We start from the raw sequence: 25467 nt of genomic DNA, 5'->3' as shown, positions 1-25467 counted from the left end.
TAGCATGGACATGGTGCTACACGCAAAATCTGTTGATCATGAGGTTCATGGCACACGAGTTCATAACGAAATGCTGAGATTTAGGACTAACTGGATCTACACGTGTAGTCTGGTGAATTGTGGTGACTCGGTGATAGCTACGGCAGCTTCATTGTCAAAGACACATTGGAGTTTTCCTGGCTTAGAGCAGCAAACTTACCTACATTTTCGCAATTTGAATCTTTAAACTTGCCTTTGACATGACTGTTGACTTTGAGGGTGACTGCTTACCATTATATTTGAACCTTGGTGCCGAAAGTCCTCCAGTGTTATTTAGCTGTATTTGTTAAACCCAGCTGTGTGCAGACTTGTTTCGGCAGACAATCATACATCCACAAAGCATTTTTACTAACCCATACCCACTTTAATGAAAGGTTTTAGAGGGAGGGGGTGCATTTATGAACCATACAAACTCTTCCATCTGGTCATATACAAGGGAATATGGAATATGGGGGTGTAATGTAAAAACAGAGTCATCCAATAAACAAAATGAGCAATACCACAACGACACTACATCCACATGTTAAAACCTACAGTAGTCCTACAAGGGGAAGCTTTGAATCAGTAAAGACTTTTGTTTTTGCACAACTTCCCTTTCCACTGTCAATGCTGTGATTATCCCAAATATTGCTTTCGATGAGATTATATATACACACAGAAACAACTTGAACTGAATTAAAAGCACACCAGAATATTTGCTTCAAACTGCCACATTTTACAAAACACAAACAAGCGGAAGACCATGAGTTTGAAAATTCACGTGAAAACCTTACTTCCTTTAGAAACAAAAATACCACTGTAGGCTTCTTCCCCACAGGAGATGCAAGTTTACAAATGGTTTACATTCACACACCAGGAACAGATGCCAGTATATTTGAGATTATATTCTGATATTCCTAAAGTGATTTGGAAATCCATTCCTGGGGGAGGAAAAGGGAGGGGGGGGGGGGTAATGTTATTTCAACTGACAAATCCTCTGGCTTCTGTAGAAAATTATGCAACTGAAATGTTGAGCATTAACACTTGCGCAGAGTCGCATTTGCCACATAGCAAACCTTGAGCACAATGGCAAAACACTGAACACATTTTTACAAAAGGAAGGGGGGGGGGTGAAAAAAAAAGCTGCCATGTTGGGTCTGCAAAGGGGACCGATCCGTTTGCGTCAGAACCGCCACGCTCACATCTTTAAATAACAAGAAAGAAAAAATAAAAAAATCAAGAAAAAAAAGGCAAACTAGAACTGTTCCTGAATTTAAACCCAGAGCAGCTGTTGCCTTTACCTAAACCAACAACCCAGGAGTGTGCGTTAACTGACCGAACACACTGCATACCAACGCGTTCCCCTTTGCCAAACAGGCGTGTTGAGCACAGAGGAGAGGAGAGGAGCGAGCGTCTGGGGGGGGAACGGAGGGGGGCTGAGTTTAATGTCCCCCAGACTTGCGCCCCGCCCAGGACCGGGACCGGGAGCGGGAGCGGGACCGGGACGGGGAGCGCGAGCGGGAGGGGGAGCGCGCGTGGGAGCCGTGCGACTCTCGCGAGTCGGGGGGCGGGTGGAAGTCCTCGGGGGGCGGGGTCAGGGACTTGGAGCGGGAGCGGGACGCGCCCCGGGGCTCCTTTCTGGGCCCGGGCCGGGACCTGGGGCGGGGCGACGGGGAGTTGGATCGGCTGTGGGGGTGCGGCTGGTGGTGCTCCCGCTGCGGCGGCCTGTGCCTACGGGAAAGAACGGGGGGGGAGACATTAACCAGTGACATCACTGTTCACTACATCACAGGCATTTAGCAGACGCTCTTATCCAGTGACTTACACAACATTTACACTGTATCCATTTATACAGCTGGATATATAACTGAAGCAATGCAAGGGTACAACGGCAGTGCCTTACCCGGGCATCGAACCTTTCGGTTACAAGCCCAGGTTCCTTACCCACTGCGCTACGCTGCCGCCTATTCCGAATCAAACAGAGGGACGGCGCACCGTTCTCCTACACAAACACTCAACAGCTCCAACACTGTTTAAGAGTGTGCCTGCAGCTGCACAGACCATATTTGGAAAAGGGGAGGGGGGTGTAGAGGAACGTTCCAGAAGAACGGCGTGGCCTTACCGGTCACTCTCCCGGCTCCGGCTGTGCCCCTGCCGCGCGTACGGCCGTCCCCGGGACCTGCGGGACCCAAAGGGCTCCGTCACCAAACCGAAACGCGCGTTTCTCCCAACGCCAGTCATACAGATACCCTACAACCCAAACCTCCAACCCAACCCTGCGGTGCTCCCCGTCTCCCACAGCTAGGAAATCTCGGCCATTCATATCACAACCAGGGTTCCCACTCGTTTTTAGGAAATCATTTTCCAGGACTATATAAAAATACAGAAAAATATGCTATCTAAGCTCGAAATATACTGTTTAATAGCTTGACTTATAGCCTACCCTACAATTTTCCAGGACCTCACAAATATTTCCAGGACATTTTGTAAATGTTCTCATTTTCCAGGTGTTTTCCATGACATGGAAAACTAGTCAAGTAAATTTCCAGGTCGAGTGAGAACCCTGACAACATTTCATCGTTTTACCACCAAGTTAGCTTTGCTCACAGGACATATCAGGTGTTTAATCCATTGCAGAGAAAAAGGGGTCCAACCTATATTTTAACAGTAAGTCCTCTAACAGTAGGTTCTGGAGATACTGGTCAGTTTAAACAGTTAAACGGTAGACAGTGTGTTTTGGGGGGGGGGGGGGGGGGGGGGGGGGGGGGGGGGGGGGGCTGTCGGCGGGCGTGGCCCTTACTCTCGGGGGCTGTCGGAGCGGCGCGGGCGGCGCTCGTAGGAGGGGCTCCGGGACCGGCGCCGCTCGTAGCTCCGGCTGCGGGACCGCCGGCGACGCCCGTCCCGCTCACAGTCGTCGTACCGCGAGAAGCTCCGTGGCGAGTGCCTCTCCTTCACCTTCATCTGATTGGGCGCTGGAGGGGGAGGAGAGAGAGAGAGAGAATGTTCCGGAAGGAACGCAACCGCACTGCCGTGGATCGCCTCTGCCCAACACGGCTCGGGCCAATTCGGTTCCAATTCAGAAAACTCAGATACGGAAATCTCTCATTTGAGTCCCCCCCCCCCCTACTCAAAACATTAACTGGATATCAATCCACTTCTTGAACTGAAAATAAATTGACCCGAACCAGATCGAACACCAAAAGGCCAGGCGAGTTAGCAAGAAAATTATCCTTAAACTAATAAAAAGCAGACTCCAGTTACTCGTATGCCACACTTGGAAAGGAACGATGAGGAAACTTAGTCTTACTCTTTCTGTCCCCCTGGGCGAACTGGATCTCGATCTGTCGTCCGCACACCCACTTCCTGTCCAGGTTGTGAAGGGCGTCCTCCGCGTCGCGCACGTCCTCGAACGTGGACCGGCGGGTCAAGGATTTAACGGCGTTGCCACAGCAACACAGACACAGTCCCGCCCACCCGCCCACCCAATTACAAGTACAGACGCGACGTGGCCGCAGCAGCCAAACGTGGGGTGTCGGAAATTTACGATACGGCAAAAAAAAAAAAGAAGTGCTTTCACTTCTACATTGCAATCATTCAAGAGATTAAATATGGCTATTAAATCACGTCGCAATTACAATTTTGTACATTTTAGGATTGTGATGCGTTATCAGTTAACAGCTCACGCCTCGGGGCACAACAGGCACGGACCGAGACGGACTCTTAAAAAAAAAAAAGAAGTGCATGTCAACTGCAGACACCTGTGGTAGGATACGGACTCAGATTGGTTACCTTTAAAAATGCTTGACTTTGACCTTGGTCTTGACCTTGACCTTTAAAGCTCTTTAAGGGCTCTGCAGAGGAACGTGGTTGTCTCGACCGTCTGGCCCCCATAATCTTTATCCTCTCCCTTTTTTCGAAGACATATCCAAGCCTCGATGCCCAACTTGACGCCTTTCTTTTCCTCTTTGTTTCTTCAAGCTTTACATTTCTTTATTTCCACCCTTTCCCTCTCTTTCTTGCGGCCTGACATCCTTTAGGGTCTGTGTCGTCACATAATCTTGAATCTACTCTATATGGCACTGAATAACTCTGAAGGGCTCCGCAATTGTGCACCTTTATATTCTCTGGGGCAACAACAGAAGAAATTTAGGTTAGGAGACAGAATTTGTCTATTAATAACATTCTTTTTTTTTCTTTCTTTTTTTTAAACCACTAAATAATTATCCATAGTATAAATGTTTGTTTTGCACTATGGACCACCCACATACCCAATTACCAATCTAATACCACTATCAAATTAAGCAAATTCAAACATGGGTGACCACAAACCCACACTGAAAAACAGAGCATTTCATATTTGCATTACAAAATGTCAGTTACACAAACAAAAGTACAGGAATTAAGACATTGTGAAGAAAGGATATTGAATGTATGCAAATCCTCTTGATCGTCGAGTATAGAAGTCAACTGGAATGTAGACATCTACTATTGGTCCATAACGACCAAACTCACGACGCAAATCCTCCGGCCTGAAGTATCGTAAAATGATACAAGTTTCACTGGACTGAGTAGAGAAACCCTCCAAACTCACACGTGCCCAATACAGAGAGCGCAAGAGAGCAATTTAAACCAAAGAAACTGCATGTGTAATAACAGAACATTTCTTCATTAAGTAGCTACCTATGTTCTGCTAAAACAGGTCTGGATATGACGACTGAGATCTGATCATGTGACTTAATGAGTAGTCAGGTTTCGCATAAATTTCTATTTTGGAAAATGGCCAGTGTTAACAATGGACAAATTAAATGCAAGAAGTACCTTCTCAGGAGTATTCAGTTCATAACTTTAGACTAGTTAGGTCTTGCGGACAGTCATTCAATGTCCACTGTAACTTACCTGCATCAGGAACGACCACATAAATTTGACTTCAATTGCAAAGACGTTTTTAAATCATACAAAATACTTAGTTTACATGATGTTAAACAACCCTAATACTGTAACTTCACTTTCACCAACGTGTGAAACGTATTAAACCGTTGTGCGCTTCAAACATGTTTAAGCAGTTGACTTAACTAACTTACACATTTAAAATTGACAAAAAATCCAACTAGACTAATTTAGCTCGGTCACCAGCTTCAGTCAGGAAATAACGTTTCGTATGGCGCCTCATTTAGTTACCATTAGACAGCGTTAAGTTGTGTCCCGCTCTAAAGCAGCTAGTCAACTTAAGCTAAATTTAGCCCGGACACTACAGCGAAAACCATGACCAAATAAAGCCGAACTCCGCGTTAGAGACACTCCCCCAGTACAATTGCCTACGGCAGGATAACTAGCAGCAGATAACCTTAGCTATCTTAACGCAAAACATTTAAAGGCAGTTGTTACGCTAGCTAGGTAGCTGGCTAAGTAAGACGAAACCAGTAAACAACTTGCAAGGTAGCTATACTAATTTAGCTAGTTAGCCAGTTAACTAGGCTATATTTTGGAAATACAAATTAAGGCATAACTTTCTACAAACTACAAATGCCAACAAACCGAGCGTTATTATATATATATATATACATCGTCTTCAAGAATAGGTCGTCTCAGCTCGTCTGCCACGCATGCACGCTCGCGGGTTACGGCGTGCTTACACCTAGCTGAAACGAGCCACATGCAGCCAATTTAGCATGCTACAGAAGACATTCTACCCTATTTAGGCACCTACCTGCTCATAAATACACAAACCATCTCAAAATTGCCACCTTAGTTTAACTATCCATAAGATGTTGAAGGTCTGGGCCACAGCGATGTAGCTAGCTACAGCAAACGTTTAGCTCGCTAGCAACAAGAGGCCCGATTTCAGTTTCAATTACAGGCCAACAACGTATTTGCAGGGATGATACGATTTTATAGCGCAACACGGCTTCTTACCTAGACTCGTCAGAGATATTCCTGATGAACAGGGAAGTGTTTGGAGGCCGCAAGTATCTGGCCATGATTTACTGTTATATTTAATCCCTTTAAAACTAACAAGCGTGAACGACGCTAGCTGTACCCCGAAAGAATCCAGCAACTCTTCAGGTAGCGCGAACCTCTTGCGCAGCCTCAGTTCGTTTTTACATAGTGCGCGTGCCCGTCAACTTCCGGTTGTTTTCTTAGCTATTTAAAACGAAATATCGCCACCTACTGGACAGGAGTATGTGACACATAAGCTCAGCCGCAAGAGGGTAGACAGCCACAACAGACTGCATTACCCAGACCTCATTCATTCTACATGATACTTGTTGATACAGCTGCAAAATATTCGGAAGTAAACCAGGTTAAAGTCACTGCTCAGTAGAACAAAGCACTCCTCTTCCCTTGTACAAAACAAGGACCACAACCGGGAGCCAAACTGACTGAACACGCCCGGTTCCTTCACCACAGCACAACACTGCTCTCAGTGTGAATGTTGATGCGTTGCCAGGGACCTCTTTCCATGTTCCTTGCATATAACAGGAAGCTGAGAGTGAATGCATTTTTTCAGTCCACTGTTTCTACTGTGTGACAAAAACTCTTTTAAAAAACATTGTATCGTGAGACAATGAGACAGAAATGGCAAAATAAGCTGCCTGGTATTTTCTTTAAGGAAAAATTCATACAGAACACCAAATTACATTTAACATAAGACGTAGGTTTGATTAAAAACATACAAAAAACTGCACATGCTTAACACAAAAAAAATGTTTAACACTCAATATGTTTAAATAAAAACATGATATTTTGAAAGAACTTTTTCTTTACATTTTTCATCATAACATAACATAACAACAAGAACAGGCCATTCAGCTGAACGATGCTCGCCATTTTCTTGACATGATTTTATGGAACATCTGAGTCTTGAAGGTACTTGGGCAGCTCCTCCGTTCTGCTACCTGAAGCCCAGCAGGTGACTGACTTCCCACGTCATATACTTTTCGGACACAACACACTGTGTTTGTCCGCAGACTTATGTGGTCTTTTGTCCTTTGCGTCTCCTAGATGGGGGGGAGACTTAGGGGAGACCGGACTGAAGGAAGACCATGGGGCTAAGGAATCACCAGGTCTTCCCGGACGGCCGAGCTCATGGGTCTGGACCTGTTGGCCTGGGGGGCTGAGAGAAGAAAGAAGCTGTGGAAGTTATAACGTGCTATTCAGGATTTGAATCCATTTTCAGGATGAGGCAAGTAACTGAGATCCTCGCTCACTGTCACCATTGAAGATCTAATGGCACCTATTGGTAAGAGCTGAGGGTTTAATATTCCCTGACTCAACCTAACCATTTGCATACCCCCAGTTGAACTGATATACACCCCTCCATCTCAGGTGATCACTATGGTATAAAATGTCTGCCATAAATCACACAAGTGGGTGCTACACGTTTGGTTGAGCTGAGTTTCCCTCCCATGACTGTAAAGAGCTTTCAGAATCCGAGGTGAAAGATTCCACATAAATGCAATCCACTATTAGTGAAAAGCAGGCACCACCAATGACACACAGCTGTGCTCACCTTCCTGTTGTCTGCTTCTGGTTCTGGAGGGAGAGTCCTGCTGACTCGGCAATTCCAACAGGAAGGCACTCATCTACAGACATAGTGTAGTATAATGGGTAAGGAGTTGGTCTTGTAACCTGAAGGTCATAGGTTAGATTCCCTGGTAGGAAACCTGCCGTTGTACCCTTGAGCAAGGTACTTAACCTGCATTGCTCCAGTATATATCCAGCTGTATAAATGGACGTAGTGTAAATGCTATGTTAAAAGTTGTGTAAGTTGCTCTGGATAAGACCGTCTGCTAAATGCCTGTAATGACAATAATTTATTATTTCTGCGATGTAATGGTGTTCTGGGGTACTCAGGTCGGGTCTACACGTGTCACACAGCACTACGGCTATGTCCATATGCCGTGGAGAAACCAGTGCGATGCTTCTCGGGAGGCAGTTCTGGAAGTTGGCAGTTCTGGTGGTTGGCAGTTCTGGTGGTGGGCACAGTTGGCACTCACTAGGTCACACTCACCCGCCTGCCCAGCTTTGCCCTCCGCCTCTCACGGAGCTGCTCCTGGAAGTCGTCCTCGAAGGGGTTGCCCACCAGCGTGGGCCTTCTATTGGAATAAAACTGCAACATCGGAAAGACGAATATCGAATTATTCAGCATTCAGAAATATTTTAGTCACTGACAGTGCCGTGAAAAAGTATTTGGCCCCTTCCTGATTTCCTCTATAATTAAGGTTCAGGTTCAGGTTACTTTATTTGTACCCGTAGGTAGATTTGGCTTGCAGTAGACGAGTTCTGAATTGAACATTTGTCACACTGAATGTTTTCAAATCTTTAGACAAAATGTAATATTAGACAAAGGGAACCTGAGTAAGCAGAAAACTTTTTTTTTTTCTTCTTCTTCTTTCGACTGTTCCCGTTCAGGGTCGGCACAGCAGATCATCCTGATCCGCATATTTAATTTGGCATATGTTTTATGCCGGATGCCCTTCCTGACGCGACCCTTCCCATTTATCTGGGCTTGGGACCGGCACTACGAATGCACTGACTTGCACATGGCATTGGCTGAGATACGAACCCGGCCCACCGGCGTGGCAGGAAGAAGCTCTACGACTGGGCCACCAATGCCCCTTGAGTGAACAGAAAACACATTTTTAAAATTATTATTTAATTTAATGTAAAAAGTTAACAAACACCCGTATCACCCTTGCAAAATAGTAATTTCCTCTTTAAATTTAGTTACTGGTTGCACCTCCTTTAGCAACTGCAATGAAATGCTTGCCTACAATTTGATATCAGCAATATAAGCCCACTCTTCTTTGCAGAACTACTTTAGTTCAGACAAAATTGGAAGGTTTCTGAGCCTGAACCTCTCGTTTCAGGTCCTGCCACAGCATCATCAACACAGCCTGCTCCCCTCACACTACCACCAGGCCCACCCTGCCCCCTCCAACTTCCCAACCTTCTGTTCGGCCTTCTGCAGTTTCCTCCTCAGAATTTTCAAGATCTCGGCTTGCTGATCCACGGAGACCTTGGGCAGTCTCCGGTCCCTTGCTGGCTCCTGGGACTGGATGCTCCTTGAGGGAAGAGGAAAAGATAAGAGGAATTCCGAATTTCAACATCTGATTACAACCACACCGCCAGAACCACATCAGGATTACAGTATCTGATACAATCACTGTCAAAGTCACAGTATCAGATATATTCAGTGTCAGTGACTGACACCGGTGTCATAGCAACCCATGGTATCACACTGTCAGAGCCACTCACAGTCAGACATCACTTGGAGACATTTATACAACTCCAATGTTGCTAGGAAACATGCTACATCCAATCAAATAAACGTACACCACAGGGACTCTACAGCAGGACTGTTTCTAGTGCAGGTGTGCAAGGGAACAAAAGAGGAACTGAAATGACAGGTATTGGGTATAGGGCATAGGGTACACACTACAGAGGTTGGAGGGAAAGAGTGAGTGTTGGGATGTCCCGGGACAGATGGAGAGTGGGATACGCACTGAATGGATGCGGAGGAGTCCACAGTTCTAAGGGGCCTGGCCTCGCCCCCACTCTGCACCAGCTCGATAGCCTGCTTCATCTCCATCTTGTTGTAGAAGGCCAGGAGCTGCGGCTCCCTGGAGCCTTCCTCCGCTACCAGACAGGGCTGTATGTAGCGCCTGTTAAAGCGGCTCAGTCTGTGGAGAGAGAGAGAGAGAAAGAGACAAAGAGCGAGAGAGTAAGAGGGAGAGAGAGAGCTTTTTCAGGTTGTTTTGCATTCCAGTTACCTACTGAGTTTCTGAATGAATACATGCATTCATATCTATGTTTGTATATGAAAACTGTGTATTTGAATCATGTTCTGCTCTCTTTATGGGGTCCAGTCACATACTTGTCTTTCCAAAGATGATGCCCATAATGTCCACAGACGCTGTCAATACCAGCCAGGAGATGGTCCATGAACTGAGGAAAAAGAATGACTATGTTTCAGACAGGAGATGGTTCCGGAACATCCATGTCCTCTTGGCCTCAGCATATGTAAGAGTGGGGAAAAAAAACCATTAGCTTCGCATGTCAGACTCATAACCTTTATGTACTACAATCCTGGCCAGGTTGATGCTTTGATGCAAGATACGTCTCCTCAACTAAGCCAGCTAGTGTGCCCGTGCACAAGTGAGTGTGAGTGAGGTGTACGGTGATCTGTGGATTTCCACAGTGAGCATACACAATTATCTTGCCTGTGCGAGAGAGTGTAAACTAGTGTGCGATGGCCTATGTGTGGTACCATTGTGTGGATCTCTTCATTGATGGACCCTTTTCCTTCTCGCTTCCTCTTCACGGCCAGTAGCTCCACCAGCGGCTGGATTGTCATGCCCTAAAACCACAACCAATTGAAAAACACTCACATCAGATGGTCACATGAGAACAACTGTCTCACGTGTCAGAGGAATCGTGGGTATTATTTTTGGGAAATCTTTGTAAACCTGATAGCGGCTCACACTCACCTGCACGAATACGGTGAAGAAGACGATGGTGATGATGGAGGTGAGGAACATATTCCTCATGGGAAAGTGCTGTGGTTTCAGCAGGAAACCCAGTGAGAAGGCGATTGCCCCTCTCAGGCCACCGTAGGCCAAAATGAATTGATCCGTTGGGGTGAGCTTGACGATGCGAAACTTATTGATGATGTAAGTCAGACCAACCACTCCTGAAATTAACATGTGGACCATGTTTTGTCACAGACTTTGGATTTTGAAATCACTATTCACTCTACCAACCAGTTAAAGTAATAGTAATAAACAACTTAAGTTCATTAGGTGAAATTCAGTTTGAAAAAAATCCTTGACAGAAAGACGACTCTTTAGTTGACCTACTGGCACTATCGCACACCATGGCTTCACGCCATCCTTTCTCTCTGGCTACTCTGGGGAAGGGAATATGCTTTGTGTGTTTACCGAGGACTGAGTGTGAATGTGTTTAGTGTATTATGTGTTTAGTGCATTCCCTGATGAGTGCATGAGTGTATTTCCCATAATCTCTCCCTGTTATGTAGGTACATTTTGTTGTTAATACCCTCTGGCGTGTGAGTTCCTCTGGCACTTTGCTGGAGTTACTGATTAACGGATGATTGAACAGCTCACCCAGCACACGGGAGACGAGGCTCAGGATGACAGAGACCGTGACGAAGGTCCAGTTCCAGTCGTGGGGTCCAGCGACGGTGGAGACTCCGAGGAAGATGAAGATGAGCGTCTCGCTCACGCTGCTCCACATCTTCAGGAAGTACTTGATTGTGGTGTAGGACTTGTGGGACATGTTGGCCTCCACGTATGGGCGCATGACCACGCCGCAGGCGATGAGGCTGTGTGCAGAGACAGGCGTTAGGCAGCCGATGTGAATGATCCCCTACAGTCCTGGACAGCTGGCATGTTCTCCTGCCTTTATTGACAGGGCTGGCCTCGATATCCTTTTAAGAGAACAGTGAGTTATGAGGACAGTGGCCTGTCAGGCTAGACTGCTATACAGCCCCTGGTCAACAGCAGAGACAGCTGTGAGTACTGTACTCATCCAGGTAGTCCTAGAGGTTGGGAATATGCAGCCAAATACTACTAATTTTTGACTGATTAGCCTTTTATTACGGCTAAGGTGAAATTGGATCACGGTCAGGGTTGGGCTATCAGGGAGGCCATGGAGAAGCTGCAAAAAGTTGTGGTGAGGCAATGGTTCAAAGTGGAGGTTACAGAGTTCAATGTTAAACAGGGAGTGGTTATATTGAGGTGAGGGTGAGGCTGGCTTGAGAGAGGGAGAGTTTTGGGTGAGACTGGCAGGAGGTTGTGATAAGGCTAGGGTGAGTTCAGGGTGAGGTCATGGGGAGTTTGTGATGATGGTGTTGGTTGGGTGAGTGGGCATACAGCAGGCAGATGCCGGTTCTCACCTCATGATGCCGGACAGGTGGAAGACCTCGGCAGACAGGTACGCCATGTAGCTGTAGACGAAGACGAGAAGCGGCTCAATGACGCGGAGGTTGGTGGTGAAGCGGGAGGTCAGAGCCGCCAGGATGCCGTAGGTGGCTCCAACGAGGACCCCGCCCAGCGAAACCACGAGGAAGCAGAGCACGGCCAGGACCACGTCCAGCGCGCTGAATGAGGTCACACCCACATACTCCTCAAACAGGTGGTACAGCACCTGCATGCATCGGGTTTGGATCGAGTACACGGATCAGGTCCAAGTAGCACAACATTACCATGTCTCGTTCAGAACAATAATGTGCCCTTCTCTAAACTGAAGATAACAACACGGTGAAAATTATGGTCAAAAAAGCTGAACTCTGCCATTTGGTATGGTATACTTTTGGTATACTTTTCACATTCACAGTTCACATGCTTTTGTACTTGCAAAAAGAAGCAGTTTTCGATATAGTAATTTCGCTGCTAACTAGTTCAGTTCACTGTGGCTTTCTCAAGGATCAGCTCAGCTCCACTCAAACCACAGACAGTTGCAGAAGAAAATCTCTCACATTCCTCCTGATTACAAATAACATCATTGAAACTATACCTGATTGCATCCGGATGCATCCGGATTGTAAACCCTGGACAACCATAACACTGCACATAACCGGTAAACACTTAACACATCTTAACCATAAACTGCAACTAATATCCTGCATCCAAACCGCAAATTAATTATGCTCCAGATCCTGACCACAAACTCTAACCACAAACCACACCCTGACCATAGACTGCTACCATGCACCACGTCCTAAATGCCGAACATGGCCAATGTTGCCCCCCGGGGAGCAATTCCCGCCCCTCACCACAGTGACGGCGTCGTTGAGCAGCGACTCCCCGAACACCAGCACGTGCAGCAGCTCGTTGATGTTGATCTCCTCGAAGACGGCCAGCACGGCCACGGGGTCGACGGCGGAGACGATGGCGCTGAAGATCATGCAGGCCAGCAGGTCCACGCCCCCCAGGCGAGAGGCCTCCAGCTGGGCCACCGCGTACAGCGTGCCCCCCAGGAACAGCACGTTCCAGAGGGTCCCCGCCACGGCGAAGGTCAGGATGGTGCCGATGTTCTCGGCGAACGGGCGGATGGGCAGGAAGTAGCCGGCGTCCAGGATGATTGGCGGCAGCAGGCACAGGAAGAAGAGCTCGGAGTCTAGCACGGGCAGTTCCTCCCCGCTGGCCTTGATGAGACCCCCCACCAGGAGCCCCACCACGATCAGCAGGCAGGACTCTGGGACCACACTGGACAGCCCAGGGAGCAGGTGGAACCCTGGAGGGGAGGGGGGAGGGGGGAGGGGATGGGGGACACAAGAGACGGCCTTAGCTCTCGGGTGACATAACATGGCCATCCTCTACGTCTTAGCACTGCAGCACACATCTCAGCCAACCTCTGGGCCTACAATAGGAAGAGCCAACCAACTGTGTCAGCATGCTTCCACGCAGAAGAATGTAGGGGGCACCATGGGATGAACTATGACAGACATATATATTTTGCTGTAATTTCAAGATTTGACAAGACTGGGAGTTCATCAGGATCTGAAATATAGCTCCATAGCCCATAGCAGGGGTCCCCAGCCATGGTCCTGGAGAGCATCAAGGTGTGCTGGTTGAGGTTAGCTAGAGCTCAGTGTGAGGTTGGTCCGTATGCTTGGGACTTAATTGAGTAATTAAAGCAGCTGATTACACAGTTCAACTCACCTCACCTGGTTTCTTTGGTCAGATTTTAAGGTGAAAACCAGTGATCATCCAGGACCGGGGTTTGGTGACCCCCTACTGTGAAGGGTGTGTGAAGTACTTTGTGTCCAAAATGTATTCACTGCAAAACTTTTCCACCATTTTCTATTTCCAGCAGGGTGAGAGCACTCATATGATTGGCTGGGGTTTTGCCTCAGCCCCAGTGACACTGCTCTGAGTGCAAACGGAGGGGACACTGGAATGGCGTTGGTGTGAATGCCTGCAACAGGTCTCTTATCCTCCAGCACAGCAGGGCCGGGCTCCGGCACCAGGGGCGGGACTTTGCAGCTGCCCCAGCTGATAATGCCAAGATGGAGTTCTCCACTGGCTGTTGTGGAACACCGCCAAGAAACCGTGTTTTGGCAGATCCTGCATTTTTTCAGATTGTTCTGAAAGCTAATACATATTGTACATTTATACAGTTCAGGCAAATATCTATCGTATTTTACCCATCATTTTGAGATTAAATAGTTAAAAAGAAAAAATAGCACTTATATTTTCAGAATTTTTTACCTTCTTAGGCCTCCTCTAGCATCGCAATGCTACTCACAAGACACAGACAGGTCTGTTGTTTACTCAAACTCTCACTGACATACATAAGAAACACAGAGAACGGTCACGTCGGCCCCCACTCCCAGGCCTGTAGCATCTATATCTGAATGCATCAACTGCCACTCTTACTCACAAAAGCCTGTCTCATTAATCATGAAGGGCAACAATTTTGAAAAAAAATCCATGTTTTTTGTTGAAAAGCTGAAATTGTACAGTCCCTCCCAAACACACATTTTTATAAGATCGGCTAATCTTCCTTTATAATTAATAGGAATCATATAGCAACAGTGAAAGGGATAAAGTTCCGAGGTGAAAGAAACAACAACGAGCTAACAGTCTAACAGTACAGCACTGAGGTGAATTTCGGACTTTTCACCTTCATTCAAATCTTATTGTGTCTACAGGAGCGTGTGCGCGTTAAGAAAGGCGAGACTGATTAGGATGTAACCGTGACAACGTTCAGTTCTAGGTCTATTGGGCAGTGTGAAGGGGAGGGAAGTGAACCATTCCTGAAAGGGTATATCAATCGATGATAACAATAAGTTTCAATAAATTAAACTAAATATAGCCAATTTACCCAGTTTCATCAAAGATGCCAGCAGAATCCAGAGCGAGATCTCGAACGGTATTCGCACATGTTCATAGTTGAAGCGGAGAACTGGGAAGGATCTCTTGGTATGATTGTTGACACCGGCTGGTTCCTCTGTGTCTGAACTGTTCGTGGCGTTGCGAGAACTTTTCTCAAAGAGGGTCAATGCGGTCTCCATAAGAAAAATTAACATTAACAGAAACGAAATCCATCGGCCTCGGACGCAACTTCTCATGACTCCGGTGACTAGTGTAAACTCAGGATACGTTGTTTTATCAGCCTGATGAATGGAATTTGACAGTGTCGGGCTAGCGCGTGTGTCCCAGCCAACGGAGTTTTTAGCGGGTATTAGATGCGTAACGCAAACCCCGCCCCCCATAAAAAAAAAAAACTTTCTAACTGGCTTTGTAGATATTCGGAATGACCAAACCACTCGAAGAATACAAAAAGTAAGTCTAGGTTTTTCATGCAATAACTGTCCGTGCTGCATCTTATGATGCTCCAGATGGGTCATCGCATAATGCTTTACAATAGATATGTTAACTTCCAACACTGCAAGATAAAATCAGTAAAAAACTAGAGTTGTTCCAAATCTCATACTGACCTTACTTAAAAATATTTTTAAAAAGGTGGCGTGGATGTATAGTGGCCTGAGCATGCTGTTAACCCCTAATTGTATCATTTGACAAAATTTCATCATTTGCCCGTCTCCCCGATGACAAAAGTTCAAATTCACTTTGCAGTGGATGAGAGTCATTAATACTTTCACTTCTTCTCTATATTCAAATTCTTAAATCACACAATAATGTTAAAGAATGCTTTCAGTAAGACTTTTATACACCAAGATTTGGGTCACTTCAAAATTATTGAGCTTACAGGGAAGATGGAGATGTTGTGAACATTTCAAATGAAGCCAGTATTTGCCGTTAAAGAGAGAACATTGACCAGATGTGTGCTCAGATAGGCTACTTAAAAACATCAACTGTCTCAACAGTTTGGTCATTGATCATTAGTGGCTGCATCAGATCATTACTATCCTGAATGACAAGCTCTTGTTTGGGGCTGGCTGCATAGGGGTCTCGTTACCAAGTATAGGGCCTACATATCAGTTTTCAAACATATCCGTACCATGACATTTGCCAGGAATTTTTGTCTTCAGTGAATGGCCAAAATCTGAAATTTATTTTTGACTATATACAATGTTATATTTTCAAACATGGCTTCCATGTGATTCACTAATATCATCAGCTAGAAGTATCCACTGGTCATGAAAAAGGGTTAAATTTAAAATAAAAAAAATCCTACAGACCTCTACCCCGCTAACAACAGCCTGAAACAGACTCAGAAAAAAGGCATGAAAAAGTGCCTAAAAAAGGTGCAATGCTTGTCACTGGGGTGGTATCCTATGGGTGAATAAATTTGTACCCCTAGCCATGGGGTTAATCTTTCATTTGTAACTTTTTTTGTGCATAAAAATGATTTCATTGTACACTTTCAGGGTACATTTGGGAGATTTTACATTACATTACAGGCATAACAGATGTGCTTATCCAGAGTGGACTTGTTACACATCATTTACATGTAAAGTGCAGGTTAAGTACCTTCCTCCAGGGTACAAGGTGCCTCAAGGGTACTTTTATTTGTGAGAGTGAAGGCTAATGCAATGAGAGAGGCACTTGCTTTATGATGTAATGGTTTTGAGTTGAATTCCCAATCTTTCATTAAAAGAAAATTTTTTAAAAAGTGAGGGAAGGGCAAGGTGGTCCAGAGTAGACAGCCCTTTCCTCTGGTATTGCATAAGAGCCCTTGGCTGCCCCCTGCAGGCAGTTCAGTTCAGTGCTCGATTACAGATATTTAAGCTTGTAAATTGAAACGATGCCCTTTCTCGGCTGCAAAGGAGAAGGAGGTGGTTACCTATTGTTCTTGCTTAAGTTTTTTTCATTAAGTGTTTTTATTATTACTATCATCGTTCTGTACGTTAACAAAAGTTATCATTAGTGTAAATGGGACAAGCTTACTGTGCCTATTTTAAAATGTATGCATCATCTGGAAAGCATTTTATAATAGCAATATAACACATGGTTTTTACCTATACGTTCTCTATTGTAGACTATGTTTATTAGCTTCGGAGTCAGCCTACAGGTGAAGTCTAACAGCTGCAGTCATTTTGCATGATCCTCTGCGCAAAGTGGAGACAACAATTAACTTCATAACTGTACATTTTGAAGAAAAAGTTAAATACACACAACTTTCCAAATTAGTGAAATAGCGTCTGAACATCTACAAGGAAGCCTTTTAAACTGAATTTAGAGTGTAATCACATTTCACAAATCATTAGCTTAGCGAAATTTAATTGGGGAACTGGCCTTAGCAAAGAAGAAATACGATGCCATAGACTGTATGTGCGATACACTAGCCAACTAACTATGTGTTTAATGTTGCCATGGTGTTTTTGACTGTGTCCATAGCGTTACCTGGCAACGGACCGCTTGGTTAGTTGATCAGACAAGAGCAGACGTACTGAGTCAGTTCCGACAAGGTAGGCATTTGATAACTTTACTATAACACCGAAAGTTCATTTTTTGGAGCTGAAGTTATTAGGACATATAACTTTAGCAAGTCGTCTAACGACTTACCAAGTTGGTTATATTGTGCATTTAAAACACTCGCTTGGCATTCTAGCTAACTTAGCTAACGTGAAACAAATTGGTGAGATGCAACGTTATTTGGAACTAGCTAACGTTAAGTTAATGGAGTGTTTAAAAGCCAGAAAATGATATTAGCTACCTTGCATTTGCAATGCACTTCGTCTGCATTTGTTGCACGAAGTATAGTTACAACGAATGTTGTTGCTGCTGTTCATTGCAAGGGATTCGATGGACTCTGACCAAAACCCTGGATGTTTCCGGCTGGTTCCTATTTAGTCCAAGTTCTTGAAGTGCAGCTTGTTGTTATGTTAGAGCACAGTCTGGGCTGATGTTAGCTATCTTTTTTACTGTGTTCTCAACAGTGGAAAGGAAAGAAACGGTAGCCAGTAGGACAGTTAGTGGTCGATGTAGTTTTGGAAACACAGTAGTAAAAAGTCTCATATTTAAGACTTGATTTATTTTACAGAGGAAGCATTTCTGTTGTGACCATGGCAGTAGTGAGACAGAGGCAATTGTGCTGATTAAAATGACAGTCACAATGAAAGCTATTCATGGGGTGCTCAGCTGTTCGTCCTGCTTAAACTTTGGGTTTCAGACAGTGTAGTAGTGAGCCATCTGCAGTCCTACCTGTGCTAGCACAGCCATCAGCTCCATACGGTGGCACACAACAGGCTGCTACTTCACCCCAAGAGGGTGAGGTCTGAGTCAGAAAGATTGTCTTTCTCTTAATGTCTCGTGAGTGTTTTTCTGATGATGTCATAGCCGGCCTGCTCCAGGAGGTGTCGGGATTCCAATCGATCTCATTGGTCTGGTTTCATGTTTCGGCCCAGGCGATAGCCCGTCAGTCACAGTTAAGATGGCCACCCTTAGCGTCAAGCCGGGGCACCGCTACAGCGTGCCCGACTGGGAGACCAGCAACAGGCAAATAGCGGACACCGCAGGCGACAAGCGGAACGTATCGCATGAGGTCCGCCAGGAGGCCCGGACTCTACGCAATGAGACCTCCAATAAGGTGTGAATGGAGGGGGTACTCTGGGCAGAAGACCAAAAATCTCCCCCTCTCTCCTTGTCTCTGTTCCCTCACTCCTTTCTTCTCTTCCTCTCTTTCACCCCCCTTTTAAAATGATTGTGATAAACAGGTAAGAAATGTAATTCGATGTTCTCTTTCTACGTGCATTGATGTCCCACATTCTATCTCGCCATTTCGTTTTGTGTGTCTTGGCACTTGACTTGTTTCTGCTTAGTTTGTGAGGTCATTACATATGATGTGAAAGCATTCTCTCTCCCTCACTCACTCCTGCACCTTTCTCAGACTTTCTGGGACAAGAGCGACAGCTCTCGCAGGCTGAGAGACAGAATCACGGACCTATCGCGCTGGAAGGAGAACTTGGCGGCCTGTGCGCGGGAGGTGGACGCCGAGATGGAAGCCCTCACGCTGGTGATGCTGCCCGTTCTGTCCGCTGCAGCTTCCTCTCGTAACCTTTGCCCTCTGTAGACTCGCTGTCCTATAGGGTCTGGCGATGTTGGGTGTATTGGGAGTCGGCGTCCAATCACACGCGCCCTTCTTTCAGACTAAGGAGGAGTTGGAGAGGACGCTGGCCGCCACGGCTCTCCCCCTCGAGGTGGCGGTCGAGTGCCTCACCCTGAGGGAGCGTCGCCGCGGGACCGAGCTGGTCAACGACCCCGTGGAGGCGGAGCTTAAAAAAGAGGTGGAGGTGATCGGCGGGATCCAGAGGACGCTGCAGCACCGAATCAGCAAAGCTTTCGAGCAGATCTGGTGAGCGTTTCACAGAGAAAGAAGAGAAAACGGAGGCGGAGTGGTGGAGATAGAGAGATGTTGTTTTTAATACTGTTGTTGATAATCATATTCCTGTGGCCTCAGTTTCACAATGTAGAATGAATTCTCTTGTATATAGGCAAGGTATGTCTCCAGAACATTGATCTTTTTGTGTCTGTAATATTTTTTGCATTGCCTCTGTGAATTGGACAGACAGAGTGCAATGCACAGATTTTTAATGATGTGTCTGATGGGTACTTTGAGTTTGCTGCAGGAGGCGAGGCACCAGCTGACCTGTGACATCCAAAACAAGATGGACGCCCTAGACGTGGATGGCACCTGTCTGCTGCTCACCGAGACCTCTCGAGATATCTCTCTGAAGCCCAATCCCATGCGCATGCTCCCGGGGTAGGAAACCATCCGGTCTGTACTGGTGAACCATCCGGTCTGTTCTGGTGAACCATCCAGTCTCTACTGGTGAACCATCCAGTCTGTACTGGTGAACCATCCGGTCTATTCTGGTGGGCCATCCGGTCTGTAGTGGTGAACCATCCGGTCTGTACTGGTGAACCATCCGGTCTGTTCTGGTGAACCATCCAGTCTCTACTGGTGAACCATCCGGTCTGTTCTGGTGAACCGTCCGGTCTGTACTGGTGAACCATCCGGTCTGTACTGGTGAACCATCCTCTCTGGCTTAGTGATGCAGTAATGCAAATCATCATTTTAGGCAAGATAACTATTTTCAAGATTAAGAGCTGCACTGCACTTAAATGCCCTCGCAGCTGTGGTGCATTAGCGTCAGTGCTGTCACAGTCTGCACACAGAACGCCGTGTGGATGACCCTGTCTGTGTGTGTGTGTGCTGCAGTTTCACTAGTCCCCAGCAGTGGGAGCTGTTCAGCCGGTCCAATGTGAGCCGGGCCCAGGAGGAGATGCAGGCTTCACAGCAGCTGAGGGGAGACATGAAGCTGACCAAGGCTCAGGTGTGTCTGGGGAGGCGGGGTCAGGCTTGGCTGGGAAGGCGGGGTCATGTGTGTCTGGGAAGGCGGGGTCAGGTGTGTCTGGGGAGGCGGGGTCAGGCTTGACTGGGGGCGGGGTGTGTCTGGGGAGGCGGGGTCAGGTTTGACTGGAGGGGACAGGGGTTCAGGGGTGGAGGGCACAGACCCAGGCGTGACGGAGCCAGCTTTGAAAAGTTGATTAAATCTGATTAAAGACGAGACCCCCCCTCCCCTACCCCCACCCCTCCCAGGTCCTGATTGAGCTGCAGGCCCAGCACATGGCCACGGACTTTGCCCTCCGAAAACGTGCCCACCAGCTGGAGCGGGCCTGCGACGAGATGGCCTGGCAGCTGAAGCAAGTGAGTGCGCTGGGGCCTCTTCCTCCTCCTCCTCCTCCTCCTCCTCCTTCTGCACTTCCACTTTAGAAATCCTCCTTTTTATTCGCTTTCACTGTGGCGTTCCAACACCTCGCCCTCTTTCTTTCACTCCCTACCCTTATACTTCACTCCATTTCCAGAGCAGAAAGCACACTGGACACTGAGAGCTGAACTGTGTGAATGAGTATGAGTGGTGTAGCATTACCGTGTGTGGTGTGTGGTTTTGACCATGAGAGAGTACTTGAGTCCTTTTCAGTTTTCGAAAACTAGAAATCGTTCTGAAGTTCTCCGCTCCCCTACCTCATCGTCGCTCGCCTCCATGGCCTCATCGTCTTCTATACCGCCGTTTTAAGGATGTTAATTAGCACTGCTTTCCTGCTGCGAGAGTAGGTGACATAAAACATGACGCTCTTGCAATCATTAGAAAACACTCCAGCAAAGCTGTAATCATTCACACAAATGAACACCAGGCTGAGAGAATCGGACGCTTTATAGAAAGATTTAATTTAATTTTATAACAGTATCACATCCACTTATGAGCTTGCGATCTCAGGCCCACTTCCTGTTTTAAACCGTGGCTGTGAGAAATTCAGCTGTCTAAATGTCTGGCTGAAGAAAGAGTGCACGTTAAATAACATGGAATTCGTTGATAACTGGGAATCTTTCTGGGAAAGACATGTTCTTTTCTAATGTAATTGTAATGCCTTGTTTACTTGTCTGAATCTTGAAATGTTGGCCCAAGTTCAAGTTCTATAAAATTCAGCTGCAAGACTGCTGATCAGGACAAAATGGATATCCCATATCACTCCAATTTTAGAATTTTATTTAAAAGGATTTTTTGTCAGATTCTTTTAACCTTTTCCATTTTTATTCTTTAATGTTTTTATTACATTTCTTTTTTTAATCTGTGTGTAAAGCACTTAATGCTGTATTGCTTGAAAGGTGCTATATGAAGAAAGTTGACTCTGTGCTCGTCTGCCCGTGTCTGTCAGACTAAAGATGAGATGACAGAGCTGGAGCAGGACATCCGTGGGCTGGAGGATGACCTTGTGGCCAAAACCGCTCCCCTGAAGCTGGTCCACACCCGCCTGGAGAACAGAACCATGAGGCCGGGGGCGGACCTGTGCCGAGATGAGGTACCGACGGGTTTTGGGTCTGTTCTGAGGGCCGTTTCCCATTGGAGAGCCCTTAGTTTACCCTCGCGACATATGATCCTTGCTGCTTTCATTAAGACATTGTCTCATTATTCTGCCGCGATGACATGCCACTGGCGCTCCTCAGAGCGGCTCGTCTCTGATTGGTGCAGAGCGACTGCGGAGGAGTCTCTGATTAGCCGCGTGCGTCAGCTGGGCTGTCCGTGTTGTTTCTGATTGGCTCTGTCGTCCGTGACTTAGCCTGTGATTGGGCGCCTGTGTTGCTCAGGTGCATTTTGGCCTGGTGGAGGAGGCGCAGCAGCTGGAGGCCACCATTAGGGCCCTGAAGGAGAAACTGGCCCAAGCACAGTGAGTATCTCTTCCTCTTCCAGAAGCGTCTCTCTGTACCCCTATCCCACTCTACCTTTGACCCCTAACCCCTATCCCACTCTACCTTTGACCCCTAAACCCTATCCCACACTACCATTGACACCTAACCCCTATCCCACACTGCCTTTGACCCTTAACCCCTATCCTACACTACCATTGACCCCTAAACCCTATCCCACACTACCTTTTATTCCTTCTCCCCTACCCCATATTTCCTTTCCACTGTCCCTCTCACAGCTGGAAAGTTCAGAGGTCAGAAAGTTAAAAGTCCTGGCGTGTGTTTCTTCCATCCATTAGCTCAGCCAGCTGATTGCACTAATTAGTTCTACCTCCTCCCCCCCCCCCCCCCCCGCCCCCCTCTCAGGCATTCACTCCAGGCCCTGCAGCAGCACCAGGCCTGCATGGGGGAGGACCTGTCCCGCAAGCAGGACGCCCTCACCCTGGAGCAGCGCAGCCTGGAGACCCGCCAGCGCCTCGTGGCCACCGCCCAAACCGAGCTGACCCCCAGCGCCGTCGTCCCGCTCGCCAACTCCAGCGGGAGGCACGCCCTGGACCTGCTTTAACCCTGCCCGAAGTTATAACCCCGCGCCCAACGCACTGCACCCTGGTCTCTACACACCCCTCCCATCCTGTTAAATCGCTGCACTGTTTTTTTGAGGGTTTGTGTTCTTTGAGTCCGCATGTGTTATTGTGCTCTTGTACTTGGTTCGATTTAGTTAGGATGCGTGTTTCTTCTGTAGGAAAACTGACATTTCTCACTGTGTTGTATTGCTGCTGTATATCCAGTTATATACATTCAATTGTAATATGTTATATAATGTCTTATAGTCTATATTACATTGCATATGTATTATTAGGATTTAATGATTTTGAGTGTTTGCAAGTGTATTGCCACAGTGCACTTATTGTATTAACAGAAAGACCAGTAAAGCAGTGACATTGCATGCATTTCTGTGCTTTCCCTTTGGTATGAATCTTGGAAAGACTAGAGTTAGAAATCAGCTCTCTTTGTCTCTAGTCAGTAGCTCCAGAGGAGATCAGATTGAGGTCAAAGGTCGGTCATGGGGAGTGTATGGGTGTGCACTCATAATTAAATTTCTCAGTAACTTAGATGGATTGATACTCTTCTGTTCCTCTGGCGTTTGTATCGGTGTATCAGATTGACTAATTGAGTTCTTTTTCCTCTGGGTATTCTGTGAGAAGGATCTTTCAGATCAGCGTTGATCTGATTGGTGGACAGAAGTGGGAGGAGCGGTTTTGTTCATGACATCACATCAGGCCACCAGTGTAAACAGGCTGGGTGTGGACCAGCTCTCCAGCTTCACAGGGGACTCACGTGAACTTGCTTCCTGACACCTGACCCAGCTCATTACTCCACCTTTATTTGACAAAGCGGCGCATGCAACATACAGTTAGCATAAGGAAGCAAGAGCCGCCACAGTGTTAGGGTTAGGGTTAGGGTTAGGGTTGCAGACAGTCGAACCTGCGTGAACATGCGTGTATCATATATACAGGTTCTTTCACTGTTCAATTACCATTATTTGCATTGTTTTTTTGCCACACTGCCAGCTTAATGTGGGCTATTAAGCAGAGGGAAAATATTTTTCTGCACAATAGACTGATTTACGAGGACATGCACTTTGTCGTGTAATGTGGAAAGAGATAAGGAACTGTAAACACTCCGGGGAGGGTTTTTTATCCATAATAAAAGCGTTAAGCCGCCCAACTGATGGCTTTAATGTCTTTATAATGCATCCTTGCGGGAGAAAAAAAATAGCCTTTCTCAGAAATGTTTTTGGATTTGCTCATGTTTTGTGTTGCTCATCTGTTGACTCCATCAGTGGCTGCTTAATCTTGTAAAGGCCGAGCTGAAGGAACAACGATGTCACAGATGCTCAAGAGGTTTGGCATGTAACAAAAGTTTATCTTGTGGCTAATGCAGTAAATAATTTTGGAAAGCTTTTTAGAAAGAAACCACTGTACATAAATATGAAGATTCTTTCTTGTAGCATTATTGTAACACGTAGCAATGTAATATTCTTAGTCATATTCAGTGTAACAGTCTTACTGTTTGGGTCCACCATGAAGGGATATGCAAGCTAATGTTAGCGGATTTAGCCCTTACTGAAGTCTCTTCTTACAGTAAACAAAATTGTCAGAACCGTACAGTGCTATATTAATTAAAGGGAAACTGAGTAAACACAAAATACATTTTTTTAAAAACTATTTCATTTATTCAGTGAAAAAAGTTATCAAACTTAAAAAAAAAATTGATCATTATATTCAGATGATTGAACACAGCCCTGTTGAATCTTAACCTCACTCATATAGAACCTTACCATCAGAGAGAAGTAGTCACCACAAAGATTCTACAAACACACTATACCACTATATCAAAGGGAATTCCAGAAGGGGTGTAAAAAAAAGAGTTGTTGACATACATCAGTCTGGAAAGGGTCACAAAGCCATTTCTAAGGCTCTGGGATTACACTGAACCACAGTGAGAACCAATAGAACCAGACAGAGAACTCTTGGAACAGTGGTGAATCTTCTGTCCTTCCAAAATTTCTCCAAAAGTGCAGCAACAATTGATCCAGGAAGTCGCAAAAGGTCCCTGAAGGGCATCCAAAGAACTGCAGGAGTATCTAGCCTCAGGTGAGGTCGGTGTTCATAACTCCAGTATAAGAAAGAGACTGGGCAAAAGTGGGATTCATGGGAGAGGAGCGAGGCGGAAACCACTGCTAACCAAGAGAAACGTTAATGCTCGTCTCACATCTGCAAAAAAAAGCACCTGGATGAGCCCCAAGCCTGTTGAAATAATGTTCTATGGGCAGATGAGTCATAAGTGGAACTTCTTGGAACACATGGGTCCCATTATGTCTGATGTAAAGCAAGTACTGTACAAGCACTATTTCACGGTAAGAACATCATACCAATGAACCATGGCGGTGGTAGCAGGATGGTGTGGGGAAGCTTTGCTGCCTTGAGGTCTGGATGACTTGCCATTATTGAAGAAAGCATTAATTCTGCTCTGTACCAGAAGATTTTTAAGGAGAATGTCCAGCCGTCAGTCCATGAGCTTGCATTGACAGTGATGTTACAATTTCAAAGCATTATTTGTTGAGATCTTAGGGGGATAAAAAGGAATGGGATAAAACAAATACCTGTGCCTCAGCTCTCCTCTTTTCCCAAATTCAGTGTTCTTTTTCTGAATCTTTCAGCATGACAGATAAGACTAAAATAATCAGATCACGTTGTTTGACAA

General features: G+C 46.2%; 3 protein-coding genes across 7 annotated transcripts; 1 reads left to right on the top strand and 2 right to left on the bottom strand.

Moving 5' to 3' along the window:
- Positions 1-379: 379 nt before the first annotated feature.
- Positions 380-6502, bottom strand: LOC118233478 (serine/arginine-rich splicing factor 10-like). Its single transcript, XM_035429275.1, has 6 exons — positions 5932-6502; positions 4443-4547; positions 3326-3429; positions 2819-2990; positions 2141-2197; positions 380-1749 (listed from the first exon to the last, which is right to left on the bottom strand). Exons 1-6 carry the CDS (start codon positions 5994-5996, stop codon positions 1461-1463), a joined length of 792 nt encoding a protein of 263 aa, XP_035285166.1. The 5' UTR covers positions 5997-6502; the 3' UTR covers positions 380-1460.
- Positions 6503-6608: 106 nt separating this feature from the next.
- LOC118233475 (Na(+)/H(+) exchanger beta-like) lies at positions 6609-15227 on the bottom strand. 4 transcript variants are annotated; one of them, XM_035429269.1, is made up of 12 exons: positions 14869-15226; positions 12815-13275; positions 11936-12186; positions 11145-11362; positions 10509-10711; positions 10289-10378; positions 9896-9966; positions 9525-9701; positions 8969-9083; positions 8030-8128; positions 7529-7601; positions 6609-7132 (listed from the first exon to the last, which is right to left on the bottom strand). In XM_035429269.1, the coding sequence occupies exons 1-12, from the start codon at positions 15113-15115 to the stop codon at positions 7068-7070; spliced, it is 2070 nt and encodes a 689-aa protein (XP_035285160.1). In that variant the 5' UTR covers positions 15116-15226; the 3' UTR covers positions 6609-7067. The 4 variants fall into 4 exon arrangements, 3 of the variants coding, with proteins under 3 accessions (XP_035285160.1, XP_035285161.1, XP_035285162.1); XM_035429270.1 differs by having other exon boundaries at positions 6879-7149; positions 14869-15227; XR_004766532.1 differs by lacking the exon at positions 6609-7132 and adding an exon at positions 8585-8636 and having other exon boundaries at positions 14869-15227.
- A 2121-nt stretch (positions 15228-17348) lies between these two features.
- Positions 17349-23928, top strand: tekt2 (tektin 2 (testicular)). 2 transcript variants are annotated; one of them, XM_035429272.1, is made up of 10 exons: positions 17349-17419; positions 18359-18540; positions 18841-18966; positions 19100-19305; positions 19570-19713; positions 20173-20287; positions 20554-20661; positions 21672-21815; positions 22102-22181; positions 22567-23928. In XM_035429272.1, exons 2-10 carry the CDS (start codon positions 18385-18387, stop codon positions 22763-22765), a joined length of 1278 nt encoding a protein of 425 aa, XP_035285163.1. In that variant the 5' UTR covers positions 17349-17419; positions 18359-18384; the 3' UTR covers positions 22766-23928. The 2 variants fall into 2 exon arrangements, with proteins under 2 accessions (XP_035285163.1, XP_035285165.1); XM_035429274.1 differs by having other exon boundaries at positions 17370-17419; positions 18354-18540.
- Positions 23929-25467: the final 1539 nt, after the last annotated feature.

Source organism: Anguilla anguilla, chromosome 8 (genome assembly GCF_013347855.1).
Source record: "Anguilla anguilla isolate fAngAng1 chromosome 8, fAngAng1.pri, whole genome shotgun sequence".
NCBI classification, from domain to species: Eukaryota; Metazoa; Chordata; class Actinopteri; order Anguilliformes; family Anguillidae; genus Anguilla; species Anguilla anguilla.
The sequence above is the reverse complement of the archived record's forward strand: the minus strand, read 5'-3'. Positions and strand labels throughout refer to the sequence as shown.

What these genes read in the sequence shown, in the direction of transcription:
- tekt2 (XM_035429272.1), top strand. Translation starts at nt 18,385, where the DNA reads ATGGCCACCCTTAGCGTCAAGCCGGGGCACCGCTACAGCGTGCCCGAC. An exon ending in CCCATGCGCATGCTCCCGGG is followed by an intron (nt 19,714 to 20,172) that starts GTAGGAAACCAT and finishes TGTGTGCTGCAG; the next exon opens with TTTCACTAGTCCCCAGCAGT. An exon ending in CGGACCTGTGCCGAGATGAG is followed by an intron (nt 21,816 to 22,101) that starts GTACCGACGGGT and finishes TGTGTTGCTCAG; the next exon opens with GTGCATTTTGGCCTGGTGGA.
- LOC118233478 (XM_035429275.1), bottom strand. Translation starts at nt 5,996, where the DNA reads ATGGCCAGATACTTGCGGCCTCCAAACACTTCCCTGTTCATCAGGAAT. An exon ending in AGAGGATTTGCATACATTCA is followed by an intron (nt 3,430 to 4,442) that starts ATATCCTTTCTT and finishes CCGCCGGTCCAC; the next exon opens with GTTCGAGGACGTGCGCGACG. An exon ending in CGCTCCGACAGCCCCCGAGA is followed by an intron (nt 2,198 to 2,818) that starts GTAAGGGCCACG and finishes TGGGTCCCGCAG; the next exon opens with GTCCCGGGGACGGCCGTACG.
- LOC118233475 (XM_035429269.1), bottom strand. Translation starts at nt 15,115, where the DNA reads ATGAGAAGTTGCGTCCGAGGCCGATGGATTTCGTTTCTGTTAATGTTA. An exon ending in GGCATCTTTGATGAAACTGG is followed by an intron (nt 13,276 to 14,868) that starts GTAAATTGGCTA and finishes CCTCCCCTCCAG; the next exon opens with GGTTCCACCTGCTCCCTGGG. An exon ending in CACCTGTCCGGCATCATGAG is followed by an intron (nt 11,363 to 11,935) that starts GTGAGAACCGGC and finishes CTCTGCACACAG; the next exon opens with CCTCATCGCCTGCGGCGTGG.